Source organism: Choristoneura fumiferana, chromosome 11, assembly GCF_025370935.1.
Source record: "Choristoneura fumiferana chromosome 11, NRCan_CFum_1, whole genome shotgun sequence".
Taxonomy (NCBI): Eukaryota; Metazoa; Arthropoda; class Insecta; order Lepidoptera; family Tortricidae; genus Choristoneura; species Choristoneura fumiferana.
This window is the reverse complement of record NC_133482.1, coordinates 2,635,532-2,648,520: the sequence shown is the minus strand read 5'-3', so window position 1 is coordinate 2,648,520 and position 12,989 is coordinate 2,635,532. Positions and strand designations below refer to the sequence as shown.

The window sequence follows — 12,989 nt, the reverse complement described above, 5'->3', positions numbered from 1 at the left end:
CAGAAATTTACCAATAGGCTGAGGTGCATTTGGCGCCTATTCGCAAGTTTAGAATTAACTAAGTACACAATTCGAAATAGTCATTTCCAAAATAAACTCTGTTCTGAACAGAATCTGGTTGAGTTTTAATTGGCCCTAGGTAAATGAAAAAGATATGCCTTGTTTAAGTTTTGTTTACACTTTACTTTAACTTAGTTACGATGAGGTAGGATCAGCAAAGTTTTTAGGGATAATTAGGAACACTTATCGTACGTTGCGACACCCTACGATACGAAACGAATGTTGAATGTTGATAGATTTGTGACAGTACAGTTGACTCGACCGCATGCGTGAGTTAAATAAAGCTGAAATACCCCCTTGAAAATCCGGGCAAAATTTGGTTATAATAAAATAAAATCTCTTTTCTTCTAAATTACTTATTTTCTTTTCAAGATACATTTTTTCGTTTGTGTAAAGCTGAAGCTTTCATAAGTGCTGCCTTAGTAGAGTTTATCAGTAAATATATTCTTTGTATCTTATTATTCAAGCCGTTGTTTGACCCATTGCCAAAATATAAAATAATGCTGTCAAAACATAGATTTTTATCTAAATTAAAAACCAGAGCGACTTGTTATCACAATGTATTCTCAACACAAGCACCCGTGGCCAAATTAGATGTACCATTTTCAAATGAGTGAGTATTTTCACTATGTATAGTTTTAGGTTAGCTGGTTTTCTTACCAAAAGCAATTTTTACAAAATAGAGGTACCAAAAGTAAAGTAAAAGTTTATGTGCATGTATTTACTCGTGGCTTCGCTTGCGTGAACCTTAGGAATGGTGTTTGGATTAAAACTCCAGGATTTTACTAAATTACTATTGGAATTCCAAAAATTAAACTGTAATCTTCATGAAGATTATTCTCTTCCAGAGGTTTAGAGGTTTCAAAACTTTTTATCCTCATAGACCACTTTCAAAATTGTACTGTTTTCAGTAGACCCCCTACTGCTACATACTTACCCACTATATTTCCCTCAACCCTCATTTTTTTCTCTCCAACTTGGATCCCTGGGAGTCCATGTTAACAGAAATAAAAAAAACTATGGTATATACCAATTTCAAATCAAATCCTTCCAGCCCTATCAATGGAAAAGAGTAACAATCATAATGGTATGATTAACGATTTGACGACCAGATGGCCTAGTGGTTAGAAAACCTGACTACGACGCTTGAGGTCCCGGGTTCGATTCCCGTGTCGGGGCAGATATTTGTATGAAAAATACTAATGTTTGTTCTCGGGTCTTGGGTGTTTAATATGTATTTAAGTATGGATCTATCTATATAATTATATTTATCCGTTGCTTAGTACCCATAAGACAAGCTTTGCTAAGCTTACTTTGGGACTAGGTCAATTGGTGTGAATTGTCCCGTGATATTTATTATTTATTTATTTATTAAAGCCTGAATGGCAAAAAGGTTTTGAACCCCTCGTATGCAGATGCACGGATCCATGTAAAATTTAAGGCTGTCTTTTTGTATTTTTTTTATCAGCAGATTTTGCTCTTATTAAAACAGATGAGACTAGAATCCACTACTTTTAACCCCTCCCGTATATGAGGGGTTAAACTTCTTATTTAGTTCGCCAATTGACACAAAAAGAAAAATAGCTTATTTCAAGTAACCTTACTGCTGTCAAGTGTCATTGGCAGTAGTGATTGCTAACCTAAAGTAACTGGTTGCCAAAAACATAGAAAGTTGAAATTGAATTCTTTAATTTTGTATTTATTTTCCACAGAACCACCTTGAAGCTCTCAACCGGCCAGTATGCGCGCTTTGCAGATGGCGCATGTGTAGCAACACTGGGCAACACGAGCGTGCTGGCCACAGTCGTGTCCAGAGCTAAGCAGAGCACCAGCTCTTTCCTCCCACTAGTAGTGGACTACAGACAAAAGGCAGCTGCTGCTGGTCGAATACCTACAAACTTTTTAAGGAGAGAATTAGGTTAGTAGATAATATCTACACATATTATGTACACCTGCACACCTTTCTAGATTAGAAATTTATGGTAAAATTTGCAACCTAATGCTCTGGCAGGGGTGGACTGCAAGTTTGTGGGGCCCCTAGGAGTAGTAGAACTAGGCACTAAAGCATACCTGATAGATTAAAAACTTTTACACTATTCTTGAAAAACCACCGCAGTGAAACTCGCTTTCACTTAAATAACTGGATTGAAATAGATCCATCCATTTCAGAGTTATGATGGAGACAGACATTGCCGTCAAACTTGTCAAACTCCTCTTTTTGCATGGGGGTTCATCATCAGCCTACAGCAGTCCTCTGCTGGACATAGGCCTCTTCCATGGGGCGCCACAACACTGTCTTCAGCCCCTCGCATCCATCCGCCGCCAGCGACCCTCTTAAATCGTCCGTCCACGTCTCACTCATACTCCATTTATTTACAGGTCCCACAGAGCGAGAGATCCTAACCTCTCGCCTGATCGACCGATCGCTGCGACCCCTGTTCCCAGCAAATTACTTCTATGACACTCAGATTGTCTGCAACATGCTGGCCGTAGATGCCACCAATCCCCCAGAAACTGTGGCCATCAACGCTGCCAGTGCTGCGCTGGCATTGTCTGATGTTCCATGGAACGGACCTATTGGGGCTGTGAGGTACAGTATTATAATAATATATTATTTTTATTACTATATTAAGCCGTGGTGGCCTAGTGGTTTGACCTATCGCCTCTCAAGCAGAGGGTCGTGGGTTCGAACCCCGGCTCGCACCTCTGAGTTTTTCGAAATTCATGTGCGGAATTACATTTGAAATTTACCACGAGCTTTGCGGTGAAGGAAAACATCGTGAGGAAACCTGCACAAGCCTGCGAAGCGATTCAATGGTGCGTGCGAAGTTCCCAATCCGCACTGGGCCCGCGTGGGAACTATGGCCCAAGCCCTCTTGTTCTGAGAGGAGGCCTGTGCCCAGCAGTGGGACGTATATAGGCTGGGATGATTGCAATATTATAATGGCCAATCAACTTCTTAGTGTTGTTATTCTTTCCCATAAAGAAAAATGTTTGCAATGTATTGGCTGGGTGCGAAGTACTAGGTGGGGGTAATGAAATCTATTGCAGCGCTCATAGTGGCCGAAAGTAGAAATAATGTACGCTCTGTCATCTGTCATACTCATATGATATTAACAAAGAAATTTATTCAGGCTTACTACCTAATTTTAGTAGTAGATGTTTGTCTTATGGTGCAAGCTTGAATTATTGAACACTGTCCCTGTTTTGTTCTTAATTCCTCTACATACCGGAGATGTCCAACAGATACCAACAATTTTCCTTTTGGAACGGTTTATGATTGAAATTTGGTATTGAGTGAACTCATAAAACCAGTCTTCATAATGATACTCATTTTGATCTGCAAACAATATTTAATTTATTACTAGCTATACAAGAACAATTATATATCTTCACTATTATTTGAAGAAACCATTAAAGTAGCTTTATCTTATAAATCACACCGTTTTAATAAATTTTACTTACCTCATTCAACTTTAATGAACTAAAATAAATTCACAACCCATTGTTCATCCAAACCATGGTATCACAGTAATTTTGTATTATAAATTAATATGTGATAGGTTTGATTTTTGTCACAATATCGCGATGAAATTTCAAAACGTCGAGCCTCAGAGCCTGCAAAGTTGCGGACGATAGGTGGCGCTGATGTCGTGCACAGAGCCAATACTATACTGAGCGGAAAAAATCTGGCCCTCAAATGTATGCAGAATCGGTAATTTTCTATGAAGGGTGGGCCAAATTTTGTGCCGCTGAGTATATTAGCTTGCTTAGGAGATGAGTCATGAAGAAATTGCCTTAAAGGTCACAGCTCATTAGAGCCACCTGGTATCGCTCCATCAACACTTATCAGTTTAGCCGTTGCTTGGTAGCGCCTCGACTTTCGGCGTCCAGTCGTTGTCGACAAGTGAAAAAAAAGGCAAAAGTCAAAATATCTTTATTCAATTTAGGCTATAACAAGCACTTATAAATGTCAAAAAAATCTACCACCGGTTCGGAAAAACCTCTGTTGAGAAGAATCCAGCAAGAAACTCAACAAGGTATATTTTTTTAAACAGATTTACAATTTAATTAAATGATATCTATCCATCACAAGTTTTTAACACAACTTTATTTTTAACTCAGTAGGTTCGCTATTTGAAGGGTATCCCTGTCCATGATATAATCATTAACTTTAAATACGCCTTATATATTAACCTGTCCTCTCCCAGAGGCACAAATTTGTGCCCAAATTCCTTTGATCCTGTTATCCTGGGAGATGACAGATTAATGTCTTCTTGACAATAGATCCGATCTGGTGGTCCACGGGTGGACGTCGCGTGGTCCACGAATTTCCGAGTAATCTACTAAGAAATGAGGGTGGGGAGCGCCGCGCCGACGGCACAAGCGTACGAGCAGCGAACTATCACCGAGCGGTATACTCGCTGTCCGCGCGTGGACACCTCGCGAGCGAGGCGATCCGGTGACGCTTCGGAGTTGATGTAATGAGCGCATGCCCATACAAATCCATATTAAGAATACTAACCGCACGCGGCGAGGCGGTGCTGATCAGGTGCCGGGTTGATCTAATGAGCTATGACCTTTAAACTGTCACAACTCCCAACGAAGTTGATTTGTACCCCATAAAACAATGCTAAAAAAATACTTTTAATAAGTAACTCAGGAGATGTTCCCACGGCAACAAGCTACACTAAAAAGTTGCTTGACCCAAATATATTAATAATCCGTCAGTTAGATTTTTCAAAAAATATCGGACAAATGTTTTTGACAGTTAAACAAAAAATAATAGCCAGTTACAATTTCTGTGTGACGTCACACCTACATACACCATATTTTTCTTTACATAAAAGGGGGTAAACGAGCATGCGGGTCACCTAATGAGAAGCAATCACCGCTACCCGCAAAGAAATCTACCCAATTTTAGTTAGCAATTTCTTTAAAACATTTGTTCCAGACTCGGCCTCATAGACAACGAGATAATAATAAACCCGACCCGCAAAGACCTGACCAGTTCAGCCCTGAACCTGGTGGTGGCTGCCACCAGGAACAACCTGGTTGTGATGCTGGAAGGCAGCGCCGAAGACGTGCTGCAACAGGATCTGCTCAAGGCCATCAAACTAGGTACGAATGTAAGTTACCTTGCCTATTCAAACTTGTATTGTGTTAATATTACTAAAACTCTCGAGAAAAAGGACAAAGAGGACGGCAAAAGAAAAAATTGTAAAAAAAACAGCTGGAAATAGCTGGAACGAGAAATTTAATTTAATTTACTAGCTTTTGCCAGCGTCCGCGTGGTATTCGGTTATCGCGCGCTGTTCCCTCGGGAACTGTGCATTTTTCCGGGATTAAAATTAGTCTATGTCACTCTCGGGCCCATAAAGTATCTTTATGCAAAAAATCACGTCGATCCGTCGCTCCATTACGGCGTGAAAGACGACAAACATATTAACACACTTTCGCATTTATAATATTAGTATGGATATAGAAACATCCACTCACATGCTTTTGGCAACTAGAGTTACCTGTCAACGCTCTTATTATGTTATATGTATAGAGTTCAAGTCAAAATTATTGCACTTTATGGATAAATAATAATAGTAATATAACTCTTGTGAGACATATTTATAAAACGACTAAATTAAATGGTTCAACTCACAATATACTCATCCAGAAACGGTCGGACTAGTTTCGATGTTTTTCATATGTGTGTGTTCACGACGGATTTGACAGTTTACATCAGTGATTCCAAAGAGTCCAGGTGCACCCCAGGGGTCCACGGGAGACTGCTGGGGTCTACGTAGGCGTGAACAAAAAATGGGGGTCCATAAGATGTTAATGGGGGTCCACGAAAATGTATCTGCTTTTGATAGTAAAGAGCCAAAATGTAAGCATAGTTTTTATAAGAGCCTACCAACATTGTTTTAAGTACCTAACTAAGCAGATAATATTTTAATAAGGCAAGCGACTGGACAGAACTCAGAAGCGACACAATTTTTATTTTTTGGCGACTAAGAATGTGGTAGAAATGTAGCAGCAGGGGGTCCACCGAAACCAGTAAAATTTTGAAAGTGGTCCACGAGAAAAATAAGTTTGTTAACTACTGGTTTACATGTACAGATCGCTGGACAAAGGCAAATTTATCCCAGAAGGATCTCTTCAAGTTAACCTTTGAACGATACACTGCAGTGTTACTGTTTGCACTGTAGAGACTTTTATAACAAATTGTCGTAATTTGAAATTCCTTTATTTTAGGAACTAAGGAAGCCCAACACATAGTGCGAGGCATAGAGAAGCTTCAGAAAGAGCACGGCAAGACAAAGAGAGAGTACGAAACACAAGTCCCCCTAGCGCAGAACTTGGTTGACTCTGTCAAGACTCTCTCTACTATGAAAATTAGAGAAATACTAAGGTAGCTAGCATTGTGCAAATTAAATGTAACTTTTCTGTTTAATTAGACAACACCTTCCAGTGGCGTAGCTAGGTAACCTAGGGCCCTGGGGCAAATAAAAAAATGGGGCCCACTGCTATCAAAACTGGTAAGGTTTTTTGAAGTAAAATCATTATATATACAAATACTTTAAAAATGCTAAGCAACTTTATCATCAGCTATAAAGCAGAATTTCGAGGGCCCCCTGAGCTTGAGGGCCCCGGGGCACTGCCCCGCCTAGCCCCTTGGTAGCTACGCCACTGACACCTTCTCTCATTCACTTTACATCAGGTGAGATAGGGTAAATCACGGGTCAGTTTCATGTACAATCAACGTCATAAACAAGTGATCACTTTTGTACCTTGTCACTTTAACGTCATGTTTGAATAGCCATAAGAAATTGTTTAACGACTGAAAGCGACAAGGTGCAGAAATGATCACTTATTTATGACATTGACTGTATGTAACTAAAAAAAACCTGCTTTCTCAACTTACCTACTGAGTTTGCTGAAGCTAAATGAGAAAGCACGATAAATATATATGATGCAAAAGCATTATTCAATTTCCCACTTGCTCGTTTGCCATCCAGTCGAATAAAAAAAATCTCTACCTCATAATATGTTGAAATTTGTTCAGCTGTTTGGGCTGCAGAGAGGACTTAAAGACAAGTACTTACTTACATACGTTCGAAAAACATAACCTTCCTTCGTGCAATCGGGCTTTTTTTACCCGACTGCGAAGAAGGAGGGTTATGTGTTTGACGCGTATGTATGTATGTCTATATGTCTCTTCCTATGTCCTCTCGTAACTACTCAACGGCCTAACTGATTTTGATAAGTGATAGGTCATTAGATTCGTCTTAATGACGCGAGTGACACTGGGTACATTTAATTCCTTTAAAATCAAAATGGCGGATTTTTGGCGCCAAATTGCAAGTTTAAAAAAAAAAAATATTCAAACCTATCAAGTAGGGTATCAAATGAAAGCTAATAATTTGCCCATCCTAAAAATATGGGTTATAACCGTTTTAATATACCATTTTCACAGAAGTGTGAAAAAAAAACAATAAATAAAAAAATAAAAAACACAACTGCCTTAAAAGATACTAAAAAGAAGAATATAAGCCTAGTGGGCTAGAACTTTGTTAAGTAGCTAACCTTAAGTTCAACAGTCGGGACCCATTCAAATCGTCCCGACTGTTGAACTTTAAGTTAGCTACTTAACAAAGTTCTAGCCACTAGGCTTGTTTCTTTTTTTAGTATCTTTTAAGGCAGTCGGGTTTTTTATTTATTTATTGTTTTTTACAATATCCTGTTCTGTGATTGACTGCTATTTCTCCTGATGAAAAACGTAGATCAGGCCAAAGGTAGGTATATCTCACTGGTTCAGTAACGCCTATTCAATTCACTCTTAACTCCCTGTTTCACCAAGTATTGATTAATTTTATGAAACAGATATATGTGATGCCGTCTCTGTTTCTTTTGTCCGAATAAAATAGACGAAGACGGCATAACATTTATCTGTCAAATAAATTAATCATGAGTAGTGAAACGGCCCTAAATGTAAAAAGATCAATTGCTCTAAAATTTCCTTAAAAATATATATTTTCTAATGAATTCTCCAGCGACCACTCCCACGACAAGACGTCCCGCGACGTGGCCATCCAAGACCTGCGGCAGACGGTGCTGAACCAGCTCCGCGACGACGGCGACCTCACGCAGCTCCAGGACGCCTTCAACGCGCATCTGCGTCAGACCTTCCGGGACGTCATATTTGAGACGGACGTCCGGTGCGACGGCCGGCGGTTGGATGAGTTGAGGAACATTAGCTGCCAGGTGAGAATAATGTCCACCTACACTGCGATTGGAGTGGACTTAGCTTAGCGTACAACGATCGGCTGCATGGAAGTACTTCGTTCAAACTTCTATCTGAAAAGTTGATTGAGGCGTAAGCTTCCCGATGCTGATACAATTTTGACTTTGAGAGACAGAGATACATCACCAATAATTATTTTTATTTTACACCCTTATTGGACGCAGATGTAGTTTATTTAAATTATTTTATCATGTTCGGTACGTCTCATCTCCCTAAATATTTAGAGATCAAAGATATCTTTGTACTTTACTACTTTGTCGCTGTCACTTTGTGTTTCAACTTTTGTATAAAATTGTCAGATGGCATACAGTGAAAGTATAAAGAAATTTTTGACCTCGACTGTACTTATCTGAGGTACCCCTCACATCTCTGCAAAATTAAGGTACTGCTTCAAAGCAGCGAAAAAAAAAACTTCTAAGTCAACGACATCAAAAGATACATTACTGATTATAAGATTACTGGCAGTTGAGGTATCCCATCTTAGGCCTCTAGGTTGGCAACGCATCTGCAATACCCCTGGTGTTGCAGATGTTTATGGGCGGTGGTGATCTCTTACCATCAGGAGACCCACTTGCTCGTTTGCCATCAAGTTGAATAAAAAAAAAATAACAAAATACTAAAAAGTTAATTAAAAAAAGGTGTTTCCATACAAATCTATGGACCTACCACATACGGACAGTAGTTTCCGTTCAAACTTTTCTCTGATTCGGAATTTCGCATGGTGGCCTGTGCCTTCGGAATTGAATAAAACGTAATAAACGTATGTGTGTATTTACGGAATTCCGAGTGTATGTGGCGGCCCTTAAAAGGTACATCAACTTTGTTTGAGGATGGTTTACAACAGTAAACACTGACACAAAACACTATCTTGACCGCATTGTTTCGAGGTTGGGCTTTACGAGCCTCTGCACGGCAGCGCGGGTTCCAGCGCGGGCAGACACAATTCTATGCACCGTGGCCTTCGACTCGCCCGAGAGCGCGCTCAAAATGGACACGCTCACTATGCTTACCAGGTATGCAACCGTTTTAAACTCTGGACGTTCTGACCCGCCACCCTTAGGCTGCCTGTGGCAGCGGAGAGGAGCGAGAAGTTTGGTATAGGTCCGACTTTTCCCAATGGAAATACATAATGCATTAAAATTGGTACAAGTCAGTGCTCAAGTTTATCAGCACCTCAACGGAACGTGTTTTTTCCAGCGGCATAAAAGAGAAAAGCTTCTTCCTCCACTACGAGTTCCCGTCGTACGCGACGGGCGAAGTGGGCGCGCGGGCGCTCCGGGCCCGCGAGGCCGGCCACGGCGCGCTGGCGAGCGCGGCCTGCTGCCCGTCGTGCGCCGCAGCCCTACGCCGTAAGGCTCACCGCTGAAGTGCTAGAATCTAACGGTGAGCAGATGATTATATCCATACAAATATCGCGACACTTGACACAATCGACCTAGTCCCAAAGTAAATGTACTTAAATACATATTAAACACCCAAGCTCGAGAGCATGCATTCGTTTATTCATTTACAGCCTTATTCATAAAAAGTTAGAGCCTCCTTGAAGGCTCCTTGAAGGCCCGATGCTAAAAAACATGATTCATAAACGTCTGTTAGCGCTAATCAGTCGATCAAGGCTCTGCTAAATTAGAGACCGTAGACCCTCCTTTATCTCTCTGCTAAGTCACAAAATGGCCGCCACAAGTTTGAACAGCTGACTTTGACTAGAGCAAAAAACCATAGGTACCGAAGATTTATAGTGAAGGCAGGGCTACGCAGATTAAAAAACAGGAAAATTTATTTTCAGGAATTTGTGTTTAAAAATCTCTAAATTAGCAACAATAAATAACAATAAATATGAAAAAAAAAAATAAGGATGATTAACATAATTATGGCTTTTTGCACAACATAAACATGCGGAATCGGAAATGGCGGGAAAAACAAACATCTCGCTTTTTATTTTTTTTCCTGGTAATTTGCTGTCACTGCTGTCAATTTTTTTTTTAATTATCGATTAGGCCATTTTTTTGTCTGATTTGTCAAGGTGGCCAACATAACGCGCTCTAATCCGTCTATCAGCAGCTCAACAACTAGCAGACTGCTAGCAAGCGTTTATGAATCATACTTCTTGACAACCGTCTAACAAGGCTTAATCAGTCTGCTAAGTAACAGACCGAGATAAACCTCAATTAGGATTTTTTATGAATAAGTGTTGTTAGACTCCAGTGCCTGCCAAGCACAGCAGATGTTCCTGCGCTCTCGACTTCTGGCCGGAGGGTGTGGTGTTTCCATCGTTTTAGGGTAGCGACGAAACGACGTTCAAAATCCCTAGCTATTCATAGTTTTTTTTAATGTATTTTATGTCTTTGTTTGTTATAATTTGAATTTTACAGGCATTGGTGTTTAATGTAATGCTGTAATTTTTTTTTGTTGAAATTAATAATAATAAATAATAATTTCGTATTTTTCATACAAATATCTGGCGCCAACTAAGGATGGCACCGGGACTTTTTAGCTTCGTAGTCAAATTCTGTAACCACAGGCCATGCGGGTCGTCAAAAAGAATTTTAAAAACACCCTACTCTTGTATACCACAAGAGAAACCTCTATCTAGGCGTATAATATTGCTAACTTGTGTTTTATTTTTGCAGGTTCGAGTTCAATGGCGTCAGTGTGCGGAGGCTCCTTAGCGCTGCTGGACGCGGGAGTCCCGCTGTGTGAGCCCGGCGGCCGGCGTGGCCGTTGGGCTGGTGACGCGGCCGGACGGCATTCCCACGCGGCAGACTACCGGATACTCACGATTTGTTAGTGAGTTCCTGTAGCGTGTACTTTAGATTTGTTAGTGAGTCCCTGTAGCTCTACTTAGATTTGTTAGCGGACTGGACGCGAGTCCCCTATCGAGTCGGGTTACCAGCGTGGTACGGATCTAGTGAATAATTTTTCTCTATAGTATTTTACCAAATAATCAATCAAATCAAAAGATTAATACGAATTTCTCCGCAAATACGATGGCAAAACCTGATTCACTTCATCTGTATCATGATGGGTACTCACAGATTCGTTTATGCGGTAGAATTAGGGTATTTGCAACTGTTAAAATTGCATGTCCTATATATTATTATGAAAACATAGAAATACAGGCAATGTTTAGCGAAGATAAAAAATATTTTTGCTGAAAATTAGTTAATATACAGCGATTTTTTAAATATCTGTAACATCCGTCTCTATTTTTAAGCGCAGAAAAAACTGTACTTAACTCTTATTCAACGTCTACTTCATTTTTGTAAACTACTCAGGGCATAGAGATTTACATGGGGGATATGGACTTCAAAGTGGCTGGAACCAACAAGGGCATCACGGCGCTGCAAGCTGACATAAAAATTCCTGGACTCCCGCTCAAGGTAAAGTAAAGATAAGCCGCAGAGTCGCGTTGCTGTAGGAAGACTACGGATTAGCCGGAACATGTCGAGCTAACTCGATTTAAGGCGTGAGTTATCCGTTACAAACATCATTTAATATGAGTGAGCTTCGCGGTAGTTTCATGAGAGATACGAGTAAGATAGTTATTGAATAATAATTTCAATTTAGTACACCTACCATGTTGTTTTGTGTAAATGTGTGTTGGTTAGTGGCTAAATCGGACTTTTTCTTTCTAGATCGTCATGGAGTCAGTGCAAAAGGCCTGCGACGCCAAGAGCGAAATCATCGCATCATGAACCAGTGCATCCAAACCCAGTGGTACCATTATAGTAGCTACGTATAAAAAAACGACACTTTGACACTGGTGACAAATTAGTGCCATATTAAATAAAAGCCGGCCAAATGCGATCGGCGTCTCGCAATGAAGATTCCATAAAATTTGAAGGGATCTGTGAGTTAGCAGAGCCCCTTTTTTAAGTAGAATATAACATGCGGCGTGGGGTCATTTTAGATTTGTTAATGACAGAGACAGATATAAAAAATAAGATTTTCAGTCTTATTCTTGTGCTAAGAAACGTTCTACGTCAGTAATCATCTAAATCCCTCATTGCGTACATTTTTGCTATAGGAGGGCTCCATAACATGAATACAAATTTCTACGAAACCCCTCTGGTGTGCGAATTTCGATTCGTACTTGGCCAGATTTTTTTCTTCAATTCGGATTTTACAAAATGACGTTTGATTGATTAAGATAGTTGATACAATCTTTTTTTCAGACAAGGCCGCCAAAGAAACATGGCCAGTGATGAAGAATTAGAAGTTGAGGTCACAAAAGGTCCAAGTTACTTGGTCTCGGTGGCGGCAATCTCAAGAAACTCTACGTAGAAACGGGTGTACAAGTAAGTAACCCACGCGGTGAGTTACTTCATATTTATACAGGCAAATTAGGTTAAATCGTGATGCAAAAGATATTTCTTAAATTACATAATGACATGGCAATGTCTGTTATGGGAACATTATGATGTTTACCGTGGGAGTTAATTATTCGATTGGCATACTGTTTGTGAATTATTTTGATGGAATTTAATTGCCTATGGGTGGTCACTAACCACCGTTCATAACTGTACTATGTGGCGGTTACTAGACTGCAACCACTATAATAACCACTTGTGGCTGGCGCTCGGTTGCAACAACTAGTGAAGGTTCTTGCTACAACCACTAGTTATAA

General features: G+C 40.1%; 1 protein-coding gene across 1 annotated transcript in view; it reads left to right on the top strand.

Moving 5' to 3' along the window:
* The first annotated feature begins 269 nt into the window (after nucleotides 1-269).
* Nucleotides 270-12,989, top strand: part of PNPase (polyribonucleotide nucleotidyltransferase 1) — a 31,221-nt gene continuing 18,501 nt past the window's right edge. The window contains 12 exon segments of the mRNA XM_074094793.1: nucleotides 270-673; nucleotides 1,773-1,978; nucleotides 2,440-2,650; nucleotides 5,015-5,181; nucleotides 6,313-6,469; nucleotides 8,112-8,322; nucleotides 9,250-9,280; nucleotides 9,283-9,303; nucleotides 9,306-9,375; nucleotides 9,560-9,694; nucleotides 9,696-9,745; nucleotides 10,993-11,091. Of these exon segments, the coding sequence (XP_073950894.1) occupies nucleotides 561-673; nucleotides 1,773-1,978; nucleotides 2,440-2,650; nucleotides 5,015-5,181; nucleotides 6,313-6,469; nucleotides 8,112-8,322; nucleotides 9,250-9,280; nucleotides 9,283-9,303; nucleotides 9,306-9,375; nucleotides 9,560-9,694; nucleotides 9,696-9,745; nucleotides 10,993-11,091 (1,471 nt within the window). The 5' untranslated portion in view covers nucleotides 270-560.